The sequence below is a fragment of the Athene noctua genome, chromosome 1, assembly GCF_965140245.1.
Source record: "Athene noctua chromosome 1, bAthNoc1.hap1.1, whole genome shotgun sequence".
Classification (NCBI taxonomy): Eukaryota; Metazoa; Chordata; class Aves; order Strigiformes; family Strigidae; genus Athene; species Athene noctua.
The window spans coordinates 180,183,711-180,206,214 of NC_134037.1; the positions used below are offsets into that span (position 1 = coordinate 180,183,711).

General features: G+C 41.1%; 1 protein-coding gene across 2 annotated transcripts in view; it reads right to left on the reverse strand.

The window, feature by feature from the left end:
- REPS2 (RALBP1 associated Eps domain containing 2) overlaps nucleotides 1-21,050 on the reverse strand; it is a 100,945-nt gene extending 79,895 nt beyond the window's left edge. For both annotated transcript variants that reach the window (XM_074906699.1, XM_074906689.1), the window contains exon 1: nucleotides 20,809-21,050. In XM_074906699.1, the coding sequence (XP_074762800.1) occupies nucleotides 20,809-21,021 (213 nt within the window). In that variant the 5' untranslated portion in view covers nucleotides 21,022-21,050. The remainder of the gene's footprint in view (nucleotides 1-20,808) is intronic.
- Nucleotides 21,051-22,504: the final 1,454 nt, after the last annotated feature.

Sequence of the window (22,504 nt, forward strand, 5' to 3'; positions counted from 1 at the left end):
ATACTACTAGCTGCAAAGCAAGAAAGAAATGTCCAATAAAAATCTTAGCAACTTTCTTGTAGTAGTGGAAACCCCACACACAGCAATTTTAAGAAAGATTTTCACTCTTTTCTACACAAAATACTACAACTGTTTAAAAAATAATTCCTATGTTTGTGCTTCCCCCTCCTACACATTCACAAGTAACATTTTGCCATTTTTGCAACTAAGCAAATGAAAGCTTCTACCCCTGCCTTTCATTTCCACAAGCCATTTTTATAGGGTATGAGCATAGCTATTTGTTATCCAAGTCTCATTACACGCAAGGTGCATGAGTTATCACTTATCTTTAAGCGTGCAAGAAATCCTTCTGCAATCAAACAGGACAATTCACAAACCGAGCATCACCCATGTTTGGGTAATACCTGAAAATAGGGCAATAAATCTGCATTTGCCTTAGGAAGACAGCTCCGTGCTTCTCTTCACAAAGCCTGTTGTGCTGCATGCTCAGAATTTACAGTCTGCTCTAATAATGGCTACATTAATTATTTTGCATCATTCCATGGTCCAAGCAGAAGGAGCTCAGACGAGACACACTGGGAAAGAGTGGGATGCACTGAGAAAGAGCAGCCATGCACCAGTTTCACCCACAGCTGCCAGTGAAACACCTCTCCAGCTCTCAGCGCAATGGCGTGCGCAAGAGGAGCTCACGACACACTTGAAAGGCTAAATTATTCAGAGTTTCTCATTTATTTGGTCTTAACGCAACAACTAACAACATGCTTATTTTAATATACCTCCATTATTAGGACAAAACACACAGCAGGCAAGGTATTTAAAAATATTAGCGGCGAGGCTTTTATGACTCTTTCACAGGACTTTCTGGAGTTAATCTAGAAAAACAAAAAGACATCTGTACACGTTACTACATATTAGAATAAAAAAAGATCTGTAAAATCTTGTCATACAGCTTTTCTAAGTATCTGTTCATTTTTAGCATTATTTGCTTCAGTATTGAAAATTAAGCCTATGCACCAGGACACTGAATGAATCATTTAGCAATCATTTTTCCTTTCAACTGCTTTATTTTCTTTCTTGTTCTTTAACACTGGTAAGTTTTATATTTAGGCAGAAGTCTTTAGGCGAATTATTGCTTAAAGTAAATGAAAGCTGGATACCAAAACCCAAGCTTGTGTTGTGTGCCAATTCAGGTCTTAAAGGCAGCAACCTCTTTTCCTTCTCCTAACCCTCTGCCTTATGCTTTGCACAATTTCTGTGCTAAATGAAACAGGAATCCTGCAGAGCAAATTATTTCTCATGCAATTAAAGTCTGCAACACATTCACAAAAGGGGGGCAAAGTGCAGCAGCTTTAAAAAGAGCAAAACCACAGAAGACTTTTAATAAATTTATATTTCAGTAAGCACATACTCATTGTATAACTGAGCTAGAAATTCTTTTCTTCTGTAACAGCTGTAGAATTCAAAAGCCTTGTCTCTCTGAGATTCACATTAAACAGCCCCATGTGACTTCACTAGGAAAGCTCATGGGCTGAAAACTCCCAAGTTTAACTGCTTTGTTAGTTAGGAGCCTAACTGAGAACAAGCAAAAGCATTAGTGCTTAACAAATATACACTAGTTCCCCTATTTTCCTTGCCTAAACGATTTAAACTCCTGAGAGTGCAGGAACCACTTAAGCTTTTAATTCCCTCAGTGCTTTTGCACTGGAATCTGTTGGCTTAGCAGACTTACAACAGCCACTTTGTTAAGCATGAGAAGGAAGATAACAAGGGAAGTCCTATTCCCAACACTCCCCTTCACTCCGGTCCCACCTAACAAACATTGCTGGACTTACCTGTCTGTTGCCTGGCAAGAGTGTTGCCACACAATGTGCCAACAACTTGGGGTTTTAGCTTTTATTTTATAATAGAAAGTTAACTTTCAGATGTTTTTATTACTGACAGTTTACAAAAGCAAATTTCAATACAACAGAAAAATACTTAAATAAAACAGAAAAAAAATTACTGCTACATTTCTTAGCTTGCAATCTGTCAACTGTGGCTTAGTTTTATTCTGCTGCTGAAACTAGGTCATCAGCCAAAAAGCAGGGAGTGGTTTTTTTCACATGTGAATACTTAAAATAAATGTAGATTGCATTTCATCACTGGTTTTGGGGGTAGGCGGAGGGGAGGAAAGACCAAAAGAAGAGGTGAGATACTGCTCTTTTTTTTTTTTTCCTTCCAAGATGCTGGGGCTTGCATGGAGGCAGCGAAGAAATGCCAGTTTTGTATCTGCTCTCCTGTATGAGCCATCCAGCAAGTAACCAAAAAAGTACCTCCATCGGTGACCTGCTCCTCAGCTCAGTTGCAGGCTCACTGCTGATGAGCACAAATGGGAGTTCTGTCTTTTTTCAACTTCTTCGCCACACTAATTCTCTAAGAAAATTTTTCTATCATGCATGTACAAAGGATCTTCGGCCTCTAGAAACAATTGTTTCGAGCAGAAAAAAACTCAACACTTTTACCCACAAGCACTTTTTCTTCTGAAAACAAACCAGTGTGTACATATTTCATAGCATTACCTATCTGAAAGACTCTCGGATATTACAGAAAATGCTACATCAAATTAAAAATGTTTTAATAATCTGTGCTACGATGTTAGTTCTGAATTAAAACAACTTCTCTGTTCTACCTAGTAACAAAAAAAAATTAAATACAGCATAGGGCATTATACAATTTAAAAAATGTAAAGTTCCTAATTCTCTGAAAAGTTTCTGGTGAGTAAAAATTCTTAAAATATTTTTGGGGAAAAAATTGCACCTCTTCTCAATATGTATGGCAGATACACTGCATAAACTCACTACAATTTCCAAACCATGTTTGGGATTGATGTCACAAATAATTTCAAATCTCTGCACTGCATGCAACTTACTAGCACAAAGAAGGTATTTACTTCTGACAGATAAAATGCATCTTTGAAGAACTGAATGCCTCTACAGATGATCACAAGGTACATAAAAAACCAGGATGATTTCCATTCTGACAAATGGAGACAAACCATGCTACCTTTTCCTCCCAAATAAACAGCGAGAACTATATAAATCTACTATTTGTATCTTCCTGTGCAAACAATCACAGAAAAAATCTTAATGATTGCAAACATTCATTAAACAACAAAAGCATGCAAAATATCACAAGAATAATATAAACAGTTTGGGAACATCAATTTTAAAATCTATTTTTCAGAAAAATAACTGATTTCTTAAAATAGCCATGCCCTTTCAGAAACCTATTTCTTTACCTACATGTTCCGTTCTTACAGATTCAGGAATATGGAAAAACTTTTGTTCGCAAAGAACAAGTCATGCAAAAATGATCAAATTAAACTAAAGTTTATAACAGAATGTATTTGGATTCTGTACCTTTCTTTTTAACGTCACAATATTTGGGCACCATAACCTAGGGTCTCATTGTTTTTAAATCCCTCAGAACAACTTTCATAATAATAATTCTCACAACACTGTAAATCTTTGGCACCATACTTGAATGTCAAAAGGAATTAATTCAAACTGAAAGAATACAAAACCTTTTGTCCTTTTAAATAAGAAATGTTAATGAGGTATATAATTGTACTTATTGCACATCAAGAGTAGAAATTTATTTTGGATTGTGTAAGAATACATTTATTTTTTTCCAGCTCACTCAAAAAGCTGGAAGCAGTTCCACACAGTACTAACCTTAAAAATCTTGACACTCCCCACAGGAAATTGATTTTCTACAAAAACTTTGGAAAGGATTCGACTTGGATTCCTGTACAAGATATTTACAGTCCATTTAGGTCCAAACCTACAACACGGCCCACAGATGAGAGCACAGCATATAAAAAACCAACACATTGAACAAGTTGGCATCAAATGAAACTCAGAGTAGAAGTCTCAGAGGAGCAGAACGGAAGGTAACAAAACAAACCATTCAAGAATTTAATTTTTTTTTTTGCTAAGTCTCCTTATTAAAGATTCTGTAATGAAATTGTTTTCATGGTAATTGCTGATCTTCTGTAAGTCTTGACAGATATGCAAGATGGCAACCACCCAACATATCTTGCCCCCATGAGTTTCATATATGGTTAATTTTTCAAGGAATAAATAAAACCCAGTTCCTACTCAACAAGACGTTTACTGTGTATTAATTCCCTTAGAGAAGGACTAGGTTTTTCAGTTTGGTTTTGTTTTTACGGAGTGGTGCCAGTATTTCCAATGAGGGCCTTTTGAATACTGACCTCTGATAACATGCCATCTTTTCTGGTCCACAACCAAGGTTGGTTTCAGGGGCAAAGAACGTATATGACCACAAGAGGAAGCCACTAGCAGTAGGAACAGTGCTTTTAAAACTAGAATTTAAGGAAAGAAAAACAACACTGGCAAACACACCATGCAATATAATCCACCATTTCCACACATCTGCAGGAACTCTAACTTCAAGCCCACCTTGGTGGAAACTAATATGTTTTTCTGAATGTAAAAACCTTCATGAAAAACCTTACTGATTAGCCTGCTGGGGCGATGGGATGGTGTCAGGGCAGGTAATAACCCCAGACACAATTCACTGATGGACAGTAAAGGTCCTGCAGAGTGTCGGTGCATTTTTGGCTGCCTTAGGGGTTGAGGTCAGCAGCGCTACATGGGCACACAGCAGCCCCATGATCAGGTGGCACAGCCCTGTCCATAGAGAGGACCTCTCCCCGCACCGCAGCTCCCCAGAGGCCTTTGAAAACATATCCTCGGGTGCAAGGGAGTCCTCACTCAGAGCCCAAAGGAAAGCCACAGAAAAACTCCCCCTTCTCTAAAGAATCATGCCCATACAGCTTCTGTTCTTATGCCTGATGCAACCATTTGTACTGTTATCTTACTAGCAAATGCTACCTTAAGATTCTCGAAGAAAAATTTTTTCAACTTTCATTTTCTCAAGGCTCATTGCAGCAATGTCCAAACGTGTAAATGACAGTTTGCAACATTAAACTAAAAGGAGGCACAATAACAGTTGGCTTGAGAAGGGAGAGGAATAATCTGTTCTTCACATCCTCTGTAGACAGGCCACAAAAACCATAAGGCTTTGAAACAACCTTCTTAAATCTAAAGATAAGGCAGCAGGAGAGTACATGGCCTATAAAAGTTAGTTATCACCAGGAATTAACAAATTGCTCAAGAATAACACAGAAATGGGATTTTGCTGTGGACAGGAGAGGATGTCCAGGGATCATCTGAGGTCCTTTCTACACCTGTAGATAATCCAGCATCCTATAAAGATGAGCATATGTGATCACACTGCACCAAACCCTCTCCACAATACTTTTCATAGCTCATTAGCTTTGTTGTCTATTTGTTTAGAAAGAAGGGCAGAGGCATCAGAGAAATGCATTTCCCAACCTCTGATTTTCACAGGCCTTACCAGTAATGCTGACGCAGCTCAGCCCCTTCTCCATGCTGACACAGCCATCAGGTAGCTAGTCAGGGCATGGGCTGTTTCTGAACCAGCTCATGTTTATACTACCACTGGCCCATGAAAAGTGCTGCGCAGCGCTCATGCTACCCCTTGCCTTTTTCATAAGGCAGTGTGCAAGGACAGGAGTGAGGGAAGGACAGCACCTCTGGGGCAACTCTTAGGACAAGAGTCCTAAGTACTACAGGACAAGACCATATCCAGTTGCTGTTTCATGGAAAAAAAAAATATAGAAACATCATTCATTTTGAGTGGCTCCTAACATCTACAAAAACCTTCAGACATGTTTTTGCTGATAATCTACTTTTATTCCGTGTCACACCTTCGAATCACAAGTCCCATCTTACTCTGCAGCCTCTCTTACCCATGATCAAACCCTCTTACTTTTGTATATTAAAAGGATCCACAATCACTCCAGACTGTTGCTCCTCCTTACCAGTGTCTTGAACTGAAAGCAGCAGTCAGTAATTAAGCAAAGAGGAGAGAAATGTTCAGACCCAGCTGACCAGAACTTCAAGGATGAAGGTGTATATAACCCATTGTTTGTGCCCTGCTTCTTAACAGAAGCTCAGACCTGGTTTTCAGAACATGCATGAAGCTCTCTTTAGACTGGGTAAGTTGGGTAAGGATTTCACATCCTGTGAAATTATTTTGCATTCCAAATAGTCTTTCAAACAAACCATGTCACAAACATTTTGTGTAGTGGAAGACCTCAAACACATTTATGAAGTCAGAAGGTATACGGGACAAGCAAAGTTTGGCTCATAATTAGATATTTTTAAATATTTTTTTCCAAGATTTAGTATCAGCAGAAATGCTTTGCAATGAGATGAATGGCAGTGTTTATTATTTTTAAATTCTACTGGAAATAGTTGTGCAGTTTTTGCATAAGTATTTCCTTGCAAAAAATTCTATAATGAAAGTTTGAAAGTAGGCAAATTTTCCTTCTAAGCTGAGAAAAAAAACAGAGAGCAGGGGAAGAATGAGAGGAGTTCCCCTCCACCTTGAAGAGGGATGAGTGGCAGGCCTGAATGCACCCTGTCCCCCCATTCCCTATCCCCTGCAGGAGAGGAGGTAGAGATATTGGGAGCAAAGCTGAGCCAGGGAAGAAGGGAGGGGTGCAGGGAAGGTGTTTTTAAGATGTGATAATGCTTCTCACTGTCCTACTCTGTCTGTTAAGTGTTACTGGTGTCTGAATAAGTTCTTTTTCTTCCCCTAACGAATGTGTCTTTTGCCTGTGACTGTAATGAGTAAGTCATCCCTCCCTGTCCTTATCTCGATTCCTGAGCCTTTTGCTTCATTTTTGTCTTCCCAGTCCTGAGGGGGAAGGGGTGAGTGAGCCACTGTGTGGTGCTCAGTTGCATTCTGGGCTCAAATCACAACAGGGGTTCACCTGCTTGTTGTGCCATGTATAATCCACCTGTTCATCTGAGTCCCTGACATAAGATGAGACATCACTTGGTGTGACAGGGAACCTGAGTCTAAGTACAATTAAAAATAAAAAAAAGGAACGTGCATCTTCGCTGCTCCCAGGAAGATGGCAGCCATAAAGGCTGGAAACACTAGGAGAAAGTACTGGTACAAAAGGAGCAAAAATAGTGGCGGCACATTGTCTTCAGCTTCCCAAAGAGTTAGAGACAATTTATAGGACAGAGAGGCAATCAGCTCCCAAAGCCCAGCAGCTATCAAATTTGGGCTGCAGCTACCTGCAGGTGTGCAGGTGCAGAACACCTTGCAAAGCACTGCATGAGCAAGGGGTGCATGCAAAAAAACCACAACACCTGGCAAGCCCTTAGGGGACTGTGTTAACCCTCTCAATGTCAATGGCATATTTAATAGCAGTATAAATGAGAATCCATCTCCAACGCATCAACATCAAAGCACTTGCATTTTTCTTAATGCCAGAAAACTAAGGAAACCAAGGAGGCAATAGGATTCAGCTCTAGTTTCAAGGAAATTTTCTCACAGTAGTACATTTCTGTAAAACATACAATTTAAAAAAAGCCCTAAGTAAAGCTGACAAAAAGAGCAAGAGCACATCCCTTCCGTTTCTCTTCCCACTATTTATTTATTTCCTGGCAGATGCAGAGAACTGCTGAACCAGCAGCTCTCTTGGCTGGTAGAAGTTGCCAGCTGGAAACAAGGGGAACAAAGAGCAGCGCAGGTGGAGCTGCGTGGGAAGGGGCTGGGGAGGCAAAGAGGAGCACAAAATAGTGACACAGAGCAGCTACGGAGAGACTCGCCTTCCCTTTCTGCTCCTCTCCACTATCACAGTAACTTTTAAAATGCTGTTTTACAGACATCTAATGCTCATACCACTATTCAGAATCATAGAAGCATTTAGGTTAGAAATGACCCTTTAGATAGAGTCCAGCTGTTAGCCTAACACTGTCAAGTCCACCACTAAGCATGTCGCTAAACACCACATCTACATGTCTTTTAAACACCTCCAGGGACAGTGACTCAACCAGTTCCCTGAGCAGCCTACATTGGTTCTAAGAAGTTGCCTATGAGCAGCAGAACCAACAAATCCCAGCTTTCTCTGTCCTGAAGTGACATTCCTTTATGGATTCTTTAATGTTTAACATGGACTGGGTTCACTTTGGGACCTTTCTCTGAGCAGGAAAATTAATAGGGTTTTCTTTTACTAAATGACTTAGGTCTTTCACATAACTCTTCAGAACTCTTCAAAGTTTCTCAGTTTTCCTGAAATTCTGTTGAAATAGTTAACAGATTCAGAAGTTATTACTGGGCTGAATTAATAACATCATTGCACAAGCCTCATTTCTTTCAAAAACCAGGCCAAAAAAACACCAACCCATGACATGGGAAATTGGCAAATTTTAGATTACATTAAGGAAGATGGAAGTGGAATAAGCAGTAATAAAGGAGACCATCTCATTTATGTGTGCATTTTTTGAGCCAAAATCATGCAGTTACATAGGAAATAGCAAGACCTTGCAGGAACATAAGCCTGTGCCTAGCTATCTAATGGCAACAAAACCATAATTAATTGGTAGGTCATTCCCAGCAGGAGATGAAACCTTGCATTCTGTAAAGAGCAGGGTGACAGGTTAAGCAAATCCCTAATGGAGAACCAGGGGAAGGATGTTCTAACGTACTCTTACCTTACACATTCACAAACTCAGATGTGTCTTCAGCCATTCAACCATTTAATGGCTGATGAGACTAATGGGTGTTCACACAAGGACATAACTACCTTTCATGTTCTGCTTGCAGCCTTGCTAATAAATGAGGTACTGCTGCCATGGCGGGGTAAACTGAACATTCCTACTGCAAATGAGTACTTCTAGCATCACACATGTAGCCGTTCTCCCAGATGGACTACAAGAAAAGGCTAACTCAACAGATAACAAAACATAACAAGGTATTAAAAGCATGGACAGGCAAACTTCTAACAGAACAGAAACATCAGCAGAAAAGCAAAAGAAGCATCCTATATTCCACATTTCAGGGGATGGAAAAGTCATTGTAGGTTAAAATTCTTTAAGTGTTAAGTTTGGAAAGTCATTCACCAGGGTAACGTGTATTAGTTTAGCTGGCTTTCCTTCGAACTATGCAACTCCATTACTCTCTTTCATTATAAAACTACAGCTCTGGACATCTTACAGCAATGGTGAACTGGTTTTGAAATGGCTTAATGCTCTTCTACAAATGAAAATTGCTGTATAATGTTGCTTGCAAGACTTGTTGTCTTGCAACAGCCATCAGGAAGTAAAGCAAAATTTCAAGTATTTAGAACTGGCCCAAATAATTTCACTGCTCAGAAAAAACTAATTTTTTCTCTGTGCTCTGTAGAGTCACATACAAACCACCCAACTAGAGATGCTGTGGAAACTGCTAAAACGCTGTTCTGGGAAAATGTCAATTTGACCATAGGACAGCCCTGCATTATCTATTTAAGGCACTATATATTACCATGATTCTCCATATAGAAGGGAATCAGGAACATGGAAAACTATATAGAACTACTCATCCACTCTTTTTAATGTATCTCACATCTACAGCCCTTGACACATTGCTCCCTTTTATTTTTATTAAAACGTCAAACACTCATATTTTGAAACTTAACTTATCCTAAGTGACCAAGTTACTGTAAGAATGACCCAAGTATTACTGTGCCTGTCTCACTGTTATAATATTTGCACTTAGATACTGCCAAATGATTTAAACTATACAGTGAGAGGGAAAAAAAAAAAAAAAGATTCACAAACTTATCCTCCACTTTTGTCCTTTTGGATGTTTTGCCTAATCAGAGACATTTACTTTAAGACCTATCCTTCAGCATCTGAACAGAAGACCTTCACTTCAATTCCAGAGTGACCTATTTTGTTGCAGGGCTTAAATTCAGTAGTTACACTGAAGTGCTTTGCTAGACTTAAACCTTTACCTCTTGCACACCTCTCCTGCAATCAAATATATGCACGGTAAATAATGCTGTCTAAAACCAGCTAATGAGTATTTCCTAAGGAAAAATATTCCTTTGAAGAATATTCTCCTCAGGGACAGTCCTGATTTAGATTAGATCAAATAAAAGATACAATTACTATAATACAGCTGGGGGGAGGGGGAAACAGAGAGAGAGAAAAGAAAGTAAAGGACTGATAACTCAATGTAAATAACATTAAGAATTATTTTCCTGCTGACATGAGCACTACCCAGTGCTGCTCTTTCTTGTCCTGAAACAATATTTGCTCTGGCCAGTGAACCCAGGACCTGTCACACTGTGAGGAACCAAGCGCTGCAACATCCTCACCCCCAGGCTCCCCATCCTGGTTCCTTCCTCTCACAACACTCAAAACATGTTTTGACAAGCATGACTTCACAGCTGTATTATTTTATAAGTATACTATCATTCCAGAATAATAATTTAGTGCTGTTTCTAAAAAAGTTCACAGTTAAGTAAGGGCAGCAGCAGGTTACAATACCAGTGCAAAAAACCACTAAGCATACTATTTGTTACAGTGGTACACCTCCATCACATACCAGGTACAGAAAACAGAAAACTGAGGCTTTCTTCATTTCTAATTTTGGTGGCATCTCATGAGAAACTCAATCTAAAAAGCAGATAAGATTTTGGCTTTGTAATTTTATTTTTTTGGGGAGGGTGGTGGTGTGTAGTTTATTTGTTTTGGGGTGGCTTGGGGTTTCTTTGCTATTGTCAGACTTTTCATGAAAGGAAGCTTCAGACATCAGCATAATTTTAGATCTTACCCTACCCCTTTTTCAAGATTACCAGATTCTAGCTGGTTTCACTTTCTATCTGCAGCAGACGTATATTTATAACCTGCTCATCACCATGGTATCTAAAGTATCTAATAAAAAAAAGAAACAAGTAGCTTCCTGGTTCCTTCCTTTTATTACTCAGCAGAGAAGAGCAGTTAACAATGTAATTGGGATTTATTTTTGCCTTCTGATCTCCCAAACCAGATATCCTCCAATATACACACTGGCCACCTGGCTGACTCTTTCAAGCTTCTTCTCCAATCTCTCTCACAACCAATTCTTGCAATGAGATTCACTGCTGTCCTACTACCTCCCAGCTCCGTCACCCTCAGGTAAGGTTTCCACGTGCCTTACATTTTTATAATGTGAAACTAGTTTTAGCCTATCTGTTCTTTATGCTTCCTACCAAAACCATAAAAGATGCCATATAAGTACCAGCACAAAAAGCTGCTGGGAGGCATGAACATCGCAGTTACCAAACCCAAGAAGAAACCTGGCCAGCAACCTAGAATTCAGCCCACGATGACCTACAGAAAGGTAGTATCACTTTGGAATAGCCTTGTAGTCAGTTTCTTCCTCTTACTCTGTTTAAGAAGGGAATTACTGTATTTTGGGTCCAAAAGAAAATTTTCAGGACCCCTTTTTACCATTAATACTGAATTCAGAGTTTACAGAAGAGCTGAGAAGACATATGGGACATGTCCACATAGGTAAATAGGAGAACACTCTTCTAGCAGATACAATTATCTGCTAGATAATTCCCACAACTACCAAAGATGATAGAAAAAAATCATTCTTCAGAGATTTAAACATTTGCTTCTCACTTCTCAGAATGACAATCAATTACGGACAACTCTGCATGGCAGATCTGACACTTGATGTCTCCCAGTCCTCATTCTGAAAGCAGTGGCAGAAAGTGCTTCAAGTTGCTAAAAATCATAGGAGTTATTATCCAAGAAGTGATGATCACCACACATGGAAACCTCGACAAATTCTACCCATCTAGATGGCAGCCATCAGATCTAGTCATCTTGAGCTAGACTAATTGAAAATACCGCAAAATCTTGAGTTTCTCCCTGAAAAAAAACTCAAACAGATTCCTTTCAAATTTCTGCCAGAAATTTAAATATTTTGTTCCATGTTGCCTTAATACAAAGGAACCATAGAGTCTCACGGAAGCTATAGTCTCCATGTTTCACACCCTTGCGGTTCCTCAGCAGATGGCATTTCTGAGGCACAAAAGAAACTTGATGCTCCCGGTACCCATTCTATTTTATCACATTTGGCACATTTCCTGAGTTCACATCCCTAGAGCTTATAACTACAGCAGGTACTGTTAAAGACAATGCAGCAAACACCCAAAACATTATCTTCTACAGTTGTGCAGTTACCTTAATCAATACCACAAATTAAAATCCTTCTTTGAGAGTCATGGTTTATTTTTATAAGACTGAAGAGCTGTGAAAAGATTTCTTAACCAAAGGTGTACCATTGTAGCTAACTCCACTGCATATGGTGCGTGTAGAAGATACTACCTGCCCTTCCTTTATCTTATACCTCTCTTACATTTAGTTTGAAGCAACGCATCACTTGGAAAAGCAGCTTTTTTTTTTTTTTCTTCCGAAATGCATCATTCAACCAGTTAGAACCTACTTGTTTGCATCGAAACCAAGTGTTGGCCCTCAATTCAGCTAAAAAGCGACTTCAAAGCAGCAACATCAGAGTCAGAGACAACACCATCTCCAGTGCTCATGCACAGTATGCCAGCATTTTATAGCACATTTTATATTACAACTTGTATTTGCATTTCTATCTGTACAGAGTAAAGGAAAAGCAATCTATGGCTATCAAAACATAAAGATGTTCTTATAAAGGCAGCAATTATTCAGAGGATGGGAAAAAAATTAAATACATAAATCACACTATTGAGTCCATTTTGCCTCCCTCTGCATTTATTTTTAGCATTTGAAACCTCCAAGTACTTCACCTTTTACTGCTCCACTGCTGTTACTGTTGGTAACAAAATAATTCTGACTGTATTACTTAACCCATAGCAGTCATCCTGTTTTGCAAATGATTAGACACATTGTTTTGTTCTGAAAGACCATCATCTTGGCTTCCATAGGACATTATTGTGTAAATTATGCCAGAAGTAAATAATGCATGAAATGTGAAACGTTACCTATGCCAAAGCTGATCTAATGTTTCTTGGTGTGGAAAGAGAGACTTTAAGAAGAAAAGATTAAAGAAAAGAAGTAAATGGATTTGAAAGGCCCGTGCCAAAAACCACTTGATATTTATAATAATATTAATAATAATAATGAAGTTATGCTACAGACATTTGCTGTGAAAGTAGAATTCAGCTTCATGACTCATACCATAGTGAGCGAGCAGACACCACAGGCTATATTCAGACAGCTTAAATTCAAGCTCAGCCAAGTGTTTCCCATTAGCCGACTCTATATTTTCAGTGCCACCAACCCAGCGGGAATTACGGGGTCTGAATCCAACCCCGTTCAAAGGAGGACCTCCCCACCACCTTCTGTCAAATACAAGGACCAACTGAAGTGCACATTCAGATTGCAGGACCATGAAAATACAAGGGTAAGATAACAGAACAACCATTAGTAGCTTTTTTGGATGGGGAAAGACTACTCAGGGCAGAAAAAACACCACAGAGATCAAAAATAAAGAGGCAGAAGAAAACATTGAAGATGTGCTTTGGTAGTCAGGCTACCTAAAAATCAAATTAAAAAAAAAAAAAGTCTTGAGAAATTTTAGAAGACATTTGCTAATTATGCTGCTGTAAGTGGGGCACTCTTGTAGCTCTTTTCAGTAATTTCTGTTCATTAGGAAGGCCAATGAATGACTCAGCCAGGTACAAGAGGCAATATAACAGGCAGCATGTAACGGTGGGGTAGTTTTAAGCAGGCCTAGTGCCACCTGGAGAGAGCCCACTGCACACCACAGGCATGTTCTGCACGACGTGACAACCTGCTGAGAGGAACATGTCAGAGATGGCTTCTTCAGCACTCCTCTCCAAACATACCACCCCGTCTGAAACAACTGGCAGCATGAAGCATCAACCTTAAAGTTTGCAAGGCAGATTAATGGGAGAAGTTATTTCAAATGCTCTTTAAGTCTGAAGAGATAAAACCCTAATTTCATCTTTGGTCTGTATTGGAAGTATCTAGTTTTTTCTAAATAAAGATCTGTCTCATCAGTTGGTCATCATTAAATCAAAAAAAAATTTTAATATTGTAAAATTTCTCTTTTTACTAACAAGTAGCATTTAAAAACATATATAAGCAACTGCATAGCTTAATATACATCTTCATTTTTTAAGGAGTTTGCTCTGTTATCTTTATTAAGAAATATATCTACTTGTGCAGGTACATGTGATACATGCAAAGTTAAATTTAGATGAAAACTGAAATTCATTTAAAAAATACACAGACCATCTTCATCAGCTAGAAAACAAAAACTACACATTTCTTATGTATGCAAACATTAAGAAGTTTATAAATACATGTTTTGTCTTTTAAACAGTTCGGTAAATAAACTAAGTATAATTTGCAGTTCATGATTTAGCTGATTATTTCTGGTCACTGTGTCCTACCAGACAGAATGAATAGATCTTGTTCCCTCCACCTTGTGATCATATCTAAATTGCAGGGGAAAAAAACCCCAAAACATCCCAACAGAGTTCTCAATTTTATGCAGTAGTCACCAAATAACGCTTCTGAATACCCTCGAAAAAGAATATATTCGCTCTGTTCAGGAAGAGGGGATTACTATTTGTCCACAGCTGGTTTTCTACTCCAGCAACCTTTTCTAGTTAATTATCCACTAACTCAGCTGTTCAACTGTTTGTCTGTCTTCAGAAGTTGAACTAGCACATATTGCTCATTAATGTTTTATTTTACCATATTGTTGGTATGTTTAGATGTTAATACATCAAAGAATCTTGCTTTACAAATATTATATCAAACGTATTTCTCAATTCATCATATTTTAAATTTAAATAGGTTACTTACTCCAATTCCTTGTCACAGAAATGCTTGTTCCATCTTTCATGAATCTATCCTGGCTAAGGTTTTCAGCTCAGATAAATTCATGTTTTCAGACTTTATACCAACCCTTTCTTGCAGGGGATGTCTGCACTAGATTCCCTCACCGAAGTAGGTCAATTCTGTGTATTATGTGACCTTTGCAAAACAGATTGTGGACAATATCAATCAATCTGTATATAAACATCACGATACTGACAGTATATTACTGCGGATACATGCACAATTAAAAGAGGTTATACTCAGCTGCTCGGTGAACCTGCTGCACTTACATAAGCACTGTGACAAAACCACTTAAAAAAACAAAACAGAAAAACCCCACACCATTCTTTATCATCACTGCTTTGTACTGCAGTGATCTCTCATGAAGAAAGTTACTCATTTTCATCCCAATGGATCCTCTTCCTCCATCCCTCCTGTAGTATTATTTTAAATCACTGGCACAGCAAAGCATTATTTTATTGGAAACTAAACTAATGAATTCATACTTGGTTGTAATGAGGGTTAATTACTGAAGCCTACAGACCTTGACCAGGTTAAACCTGACCACACCACTGAATGTCTGTGACAAGCAGGTCTACGAGACTCTGGTTTTACAATGATTTGAAACACACTTGGGAAGGAACAGCTTCTACAAATCTTGTACTGCGTATCTCGGCACTGAGGAACTGAAAACTTGTAAGTGATGACTCCTAAATGATACTTTAAATTACAAACAATAGTTTAAAGATGTACTGGGACATTATTTTTTTTTTTAATGGAATATATCATCAAGATTGTTTCAGATAAAGTTTTACCCTTGGTATAATTTAGATTTTTTTAATTATATATATAAATAATACTACTAAGTTTTTTACATCAGAACATTGCAGGTTCCTACTTACATAAGCACAAGTTTGCTTGTGACTCTAGAAAGGCAATGACAGTTTGGGGTACTGGCCAGAGGTACTGATACTGAAACGTCAGTTTTCCTTTCCTCTTCTTGCTGTACCACATAGATGAAGTTGTACCTCCCCTTTCATTTCTTCCTGACTCAAAGATGTCAGTAGGATGTAATTTCTCCATATGTACTCTAACCCAACATCACTTTTTGATGGACTTACTGTTGGTCAGCTAAATCACATTCCCAACACTAGCATAATGCCAAATTCTGTCAAGGGACAGAAGCAACAGAGCAAATTTTGTCTTTGTAACAGTAAGTCCAGACTTTCCTCACTCAAGAAGTTCCTATTTTAACTGCCACAGTTCTTACTCTTTTCTGCCTGTTTGAGTCAAACAGTTAATCCCATCCCAGCTATCACACAGGTACTAATTTATGCTTATGGAATAAAAAGAAAAGTTACTGTCCTTTTTCCAAAGAAATATCAAGCTAGCAATTTTTTTTTTTAATCTGTTCACACTTCTGCTTTTTGAACACAAAAATATGGTTAAACTGTAGAGTTGTAACTATAGAGACAAGTCACGATAAACACAAATTAACTCACGAAGTCCATGGAAGAAAAGCAAGATTGCTGGTCTGTGTTCTCTATTCACACAGAGCTGGAAGGAGAGTCCCAGCTAAAAAAATGCAGCGTCTGTGTAGCTCCAGCATCATACAATTAGTACTTGTCATCCTTAGAGCTCAGAATAACACAGTGCGTTCCTTTGCAGAGGAAAGAATGCATTTTCTTAAGAAAATTGGATCTCTGTGTTGATAGCACGAGTTCACAAATAAGATTAAGGTTTATAAAACTGGGAAGTAAAGATACCATCAGACAACCAAGTGAAAATTAATCAAGTCAGAAATTAATAAAAAGAGATTTCAGTGTAAATCTTGAGTCCAATCCTGCTCCCTGATTTCTTAAGATAAAATCTTCAGAGACCACAATGATACCAACAAACAGAAAAATTCCTTTGCTAATCAGGGGGTGATGACTCTATAAAGCACTGTTTTATCTGAAATCCACGCAGACATCAACCCATTGGTACTTAGCACCCATAACAAATGCACTTTGGGGTCTCAAGACTCCAGGAACAGAGGCTGTAATTGCTGCAGCCAGCTTCAAAACGGGGTCACAAATTGATTGCCCAAAATGAGACAGGGTAAACCAGCCATCATCAGCACCTTGTGGCACAGTGGTTAGTGTGGAGTATTGACTTCCGAAAACACTCAGGGAGCATAATCAAACTGATTCCTCCAAGGAAAAGGCCAGAAACCCCAGAGACAACTTGCTCTTGTTACTGTCATCTACTGACAGCCACCAGCGGTGCCTCCTGCCCCAAGATGCAGTCACTTATCTCTTCTTCCTAACTGCTAGTGCACCTCTGCCTGCCTCCTTCCCTTGTAAGAAGTGCTATCGATATTGATCTACGTAACTAAGTATGTTGTGGGATCACCTTTGCTTCAGCAATATTTTTGTGGACCCAGCGAGTTCAAAACATTTACTTTTTCAGGATTTCCTTTTTCTCTGCACAAATTCAGTTGTTCTTCCCTTTATTAGGAGCCAAAACATAGGGAACAGCGTTTTCAACCTGACCAACACTGGTAAATATAAATACGGCTGGTGCTGATGAGTTTCTTCTGTTTCTGACAGTCTACATAACTGCATGGTGCATGACTAGTCTGTTCCTTCCTCCTTTGCCGTAAATATTCTGAAAAATATAAAGAAAAACAACTCTAGCACAGATCTTCCAGGCAAGAGATTATAGACATTTTACAGTCACTTTAAAAGCCCCTGGTGAAAGATCTGCCACAGGCTTTGGACAAGTCTAAATAAAATCTTTACGGTTCTGCCTTTAACCACACTATATGGCTAGTTTCAGTACATGGGGGAGGTATGATTATAGAGTCAGCAAAAACCACGCTGTCCTGCCCCTGTCATGCCCTTCTCAGTCCTGTAAAGTGTCTGACATTTTTAATTTTAGTGCTAAATTCAACCATTTTTCCAGAACTGAAATAACTCTTGCTGAGTTCATTCTTTGATCCCTTCTTTCAGGAAAGTTAAATAGGTACAACTTGTGCTGTACCTTACTGCCCAGCAGAATAGCTGGCTTTAACGAGCCTGGGTGTAATGAATCTGTGTTCAATCAGTTCATCCTTAGCAAGACCCAGGACTCACAGGTGCACACCATCTGCTCCTACTGACCCGGCTGCTCTTGGATTTTCTCCACTGATTCCAGCATTTCCTCTTCTGGCACATGCTCTCACACTCCCTACCTGCTCTCTGTTACCTTGCCTCTTTCATTTAAATACCCTCTTGGATCAAGCCAACTAACCTTTAAACCAAACAAAACCCTTGCCTGTTTGCTGTTTGGAAGTACGCATCACTTCTTTTTCCACAGAAATTGTCATAATCAACAGCAGTGCTCCAGCCAGGATGCACCCACGTGATTTTTGCCTGGACCACAAACACTGCCATTACAGTTAAGCAAGGTGGAAGGAGATTTCCCATGATGCTTGTGAGTATCTTCCTGATCAACAAGAAATATCAAAGACTGCATAAGGAAAAGCTCCTTCTTTCTCTAAGATTTATCCCACTTATTACGCAAGTACAAATCCTGGAGATAACAGCACAGGTTCAAGACTTTGCCATGGCACTAAATGCCAGTTCTGGAAGCATGTTGATCTGTAAAACTGCTCTTGGATGAATACCTTAAGAATAAAAAGCTGTAAATTGCACATTGTTCACAAAAAGTCCATAGCTGCCTCTTGTTATAGCTCACAAGGGCCAGGGAATGGTGTTAAGTACCTTCGGGACTGTGCAGGCTCTGCTTAGTAGAAATGCAGAACTGGTTGCCAATCCAAATCTCACCACTTCTGACATGGCAAAACTCAGCATGACCATTTCTCAGTCAGTCGGTAGGGATGCCTGCATACTAAGCACTAATTGTGACAGACAGGGATTTTTAAAAGCATTTTTTTCTTCAAAAAAAGAAAACTTTCACAGTCAACAATTATTTCAAAGAAAACATCTTAAACCAAACGAGCTGCCTCTACCCAAAACAGGTGTTCCTCGCACTAGCAGAAAACATATACAATGAACCTCTGTGCCTTGTTCCCATAACTGTCAGAATGGTAGGGTTTTTTAAACATAAATTATTAGATCGGATTTTTGGAGTACGATAAAAGACATATCTCAAACAATGTTGTGAGTTTTGCCCTATTAAAACATCCTCACTTCCATTTTTTTTAAAGCACATAAATTCTTTTTTTTCTTAAGTCCCAGTAAATGTTAGTAAGAATACCTGACAGCGGTGGGTTTTGAGGACAGGCGCTCTAGCAGTAGAGCAGAACGTTACTATGATTAATGCCATATAAACAAGATGGGGAGGGCAGGAAGGAGGAAGAGAAACAGTCCCAGATCCCACAGGCCTTATTATCTGAATATTCCTGAAGCCAATTACAGGCTTGGTTCCCAGTAACGTTCTCCTCACAGCATAAATACACTTGGAAATCATCTAAAATAGTAAAAACCAAGAACATTAAAAAACCCCCAACATTTCCAGGCTTAAGTCACACACTACTATCAAAATAACCCCCAAAACAGACCATGATAATAAATTTCACCTAAATGATAAGGAACTACCTAGCAAAAATACGGAGGTTTTTTCCATACTTCTTTGGAAAATGAAGTCACTAATACCAAAGTCACACAAATTTACTAATAGGGCTTTAACAAGTTTCTTAAATATGCCTTCTTATTTGAAATTAAATGCCCTCCTCTTCCTCTTTGCAAAAGACCTACTCTTGGTGCAAGATCTATGCAAAATCTCTGCGTTCACCTCTCAATTCACCTGCAAGACCAAGGCCACAGTGTGGCTCAAAACGAAGCAGCACTACAGTGGTCTGTAACATTTTTGTTTTACAGATCTGGTAAACGATGCAAGTAACAGAGGAAAAATATCATGAAAACATCGTCATTTTTGTTCAGAATCACCTGTGTAACATTAATTTATGTAAGTCATTATGAGATGACCTGACAGTTATCAGGAAGGCAGTAGAGGAATTTAGTGCTCTCAGGTGGTTCCCAGGTAGAACTATACTCCAGCTCAATTTCAACATAACTTTTTTTTCTTCTTCCTAAAGACTACTGAAGAACAGAATTCCTATAAATTAAATTAAAATAACCAGGAATACTCTACCTCTCTTCAGTTTATCGTCAGAAGTATTATGCAACTACAGAGCACTAGTTAAATTACTAATCCACAGGTGGTGAAAACCACAAGTCCGGTCCTTCGCTGTCACTGGAAAGGGGATGGCACGAGCCTTCTCCCACCCCGACCAAGCTCCTCCTCAAAACTAAGGAGGGTTTTGCCCCAGAGCCCCTGTTGGGGACCTTTTCTGGGACTCTGCTGCTCTGACGGTGCGAGAGCCTCTCACTGCCTGCCTCAATACATTCACTCCCAGGAACAGACGCAGAAATGCCACAACGTCATTTCACCTACCGATTTTTTTTTTCACTGAAACAACACTTTAAAAATAGTGTCAGTGTTACCCCAGGAACTAAGCACACCGCATGTCCCCTTGACAGCCCTGCGAACACAACTGCCTTTATGACATTCGGGGGCCCTTGGGAGGGAGTTAATGGCATGACCAGCCCGGACCGAGAGACCGCACGCAGCCGGCCGAGGGCTGCGCCTAACCTTAAGCCCATCCCAGGGATTCCCTGCCAACAGCACACCGCCAGTCCCCGGTACGCAAACGCCCGGGAGGACGAAGAAACACGACCGGGGGATACCGGCAGGATTCGTGGCTTGGCTGAAACAGGAGCGCGGCCGCAGAGCGGCCCCAGGCACCGCCATCCCCGCCGCTGCCGTCAGGAGACGTGCCCCGCTCTCGGCCCCACTCCCGCCGCGCCCCGGCCCCGCGGGCACGGCCCGGCCCGGCCCGGCACCGGCCCGCCGCACAGCCCCTAACTTTCCGGCGGAGGCAACGCCGGCCTCTCTCCCGCAGGGATGAGCGAGCGCGTCCCGTCCCGTCCCGTGTGTATCCCCCCACCCCGCAACTCGGGGGCGAGGCGGCCGCCCCCCGACCCACCTGGTGCAGCGTGTCCGGGGGCAGCTGGGAGGCCCGGAACAGCTCGCCCACGCTGCTGCCCCCGGCGGCCGCCTCGGGGGGCGGGCAGCACCGCGAGAAGAGCTCGGAGTAGCGCTGCTGCTCGCTCTCGCTCAGCGGCAGGAGCAGCCCCCCGGTGCCGGTGCCGGTGGCCGTGCCGGTGGCGGCGGGCCCCCCTGGCGGCCCCTGCTCCATGGCGGGGCGGCGCAGCAGCGCCGTGCGGCCGGGCAGCGGGTGCCGCCGCCGGCGGGGAGGGGGCGGGGGGAGGTGGGGCATGGGGCGGCGCCGCGCTGCGGCGGGGAAGGTGCAGCCCCGCCCCCCGCCCGGTGCGGCCGCCGCGGCGGCTCCGCAGTGACCCGGCACCGGGAGCCGCTCACCGCCGCCTGCCCCTGCCCCCGCCCCGCACCCGGCGGCCCTGCGGGAGGATCCCGCCGGCCGCGGCCCCTCACGACTCCCCCACACCCGCCCCGGCCCTCGCCTGGCGCCTTTTTATTGGTTTTTTCTCCCTTTTTTATTTTTTGTTTTTCCTTCTCTTTTTCCTTTTTTCCTTTTCCCCTTTTTTCCTTTTCCCCTTTTTTTTCTTTTTTCCTTTTTTTTCTTTTTTACTTTCTTACTTTCTTTTTCTTTTTTTTTTTTTCTTAGCTTGTTTGGATTTAACCTGAAGTACCAACCACCTGCTCACGTCACCAGCGCTGGGATTTGGGTGCTGCATGAGTCAGAGCATTGCCATGCCACCAGGCAGACCTGCAGGCAATGGAGGGGCCCATCGCAGCGGTCGGGCGGGTGCAGAGGTGTCAAAACCCCTTATGCGGCTGGGTGACCCCCCTCACCTCGGCCCGTACCATGGCCACCCAGTGCCCATCATTGCCATGCCCCTGCCAGCCCTCCTGGGCTTCCCGCTTCTGCCCCGCTTTGGGGGCTGGGCTCACAGGTCTCAGCAGCACTCGGGTTTCTCCCCAGACACGATGGGTCCTCAGCAGCTGCATTTCCAAAAGTACCACCCGCTGCTGAACTTGCAGTAAGGAAATGCTATCGTGCAATACCCTGAAATGTGTCCTAAGGGATCAGCCATGACAGTTTGACAGAGAAGTACCTCAGTGTGTGCTCTATAGTTTTTGCTTTAATGTAAAGGGCAAAGAGCCCCTCGTTTACGGAGAAAAGATTCCTCTTTATTCCTCCTCTGTCGGCAGTGACACTGTAAATGTTCCCCTTACAGGCTGAGCACCACTTTAAAAGTCAGGTAGGTTACGACTCAAGGTGGAGGGGAAGGTACATCCCAGCAAAGAGGATGTCTGTGGGTCTCACAGTGGGTTTTGGAGTCTTTCCTCCCGCCTTTCTTTGGGGCGTTTCAAGGACTAAGGTAAACAACCTGAAGGTGATCCTTGTGAATGCCGATGACCCGCAGAAGAGCCAACAGTTCTCTTCATGACAGCTTTGGTGCCAAGATACAGCCTGGCCCAGGAGAAACCAGATTACCAGCTATTTGCCGGCAGTCCTGTACTGTTAGCAACATGTAGCTAACATTGTTTGCCACGTTTCTAAACACAAAACATTTAGGAAGTCAATGTGGTTTAATTTTTATATGCTTGTTTACCATTAATTCTGGCAAAATATAAAATCCAAGTGTAACAATTTTACATAATGATTTTACTATCAAACATTAGGTTAGGGTTACTTC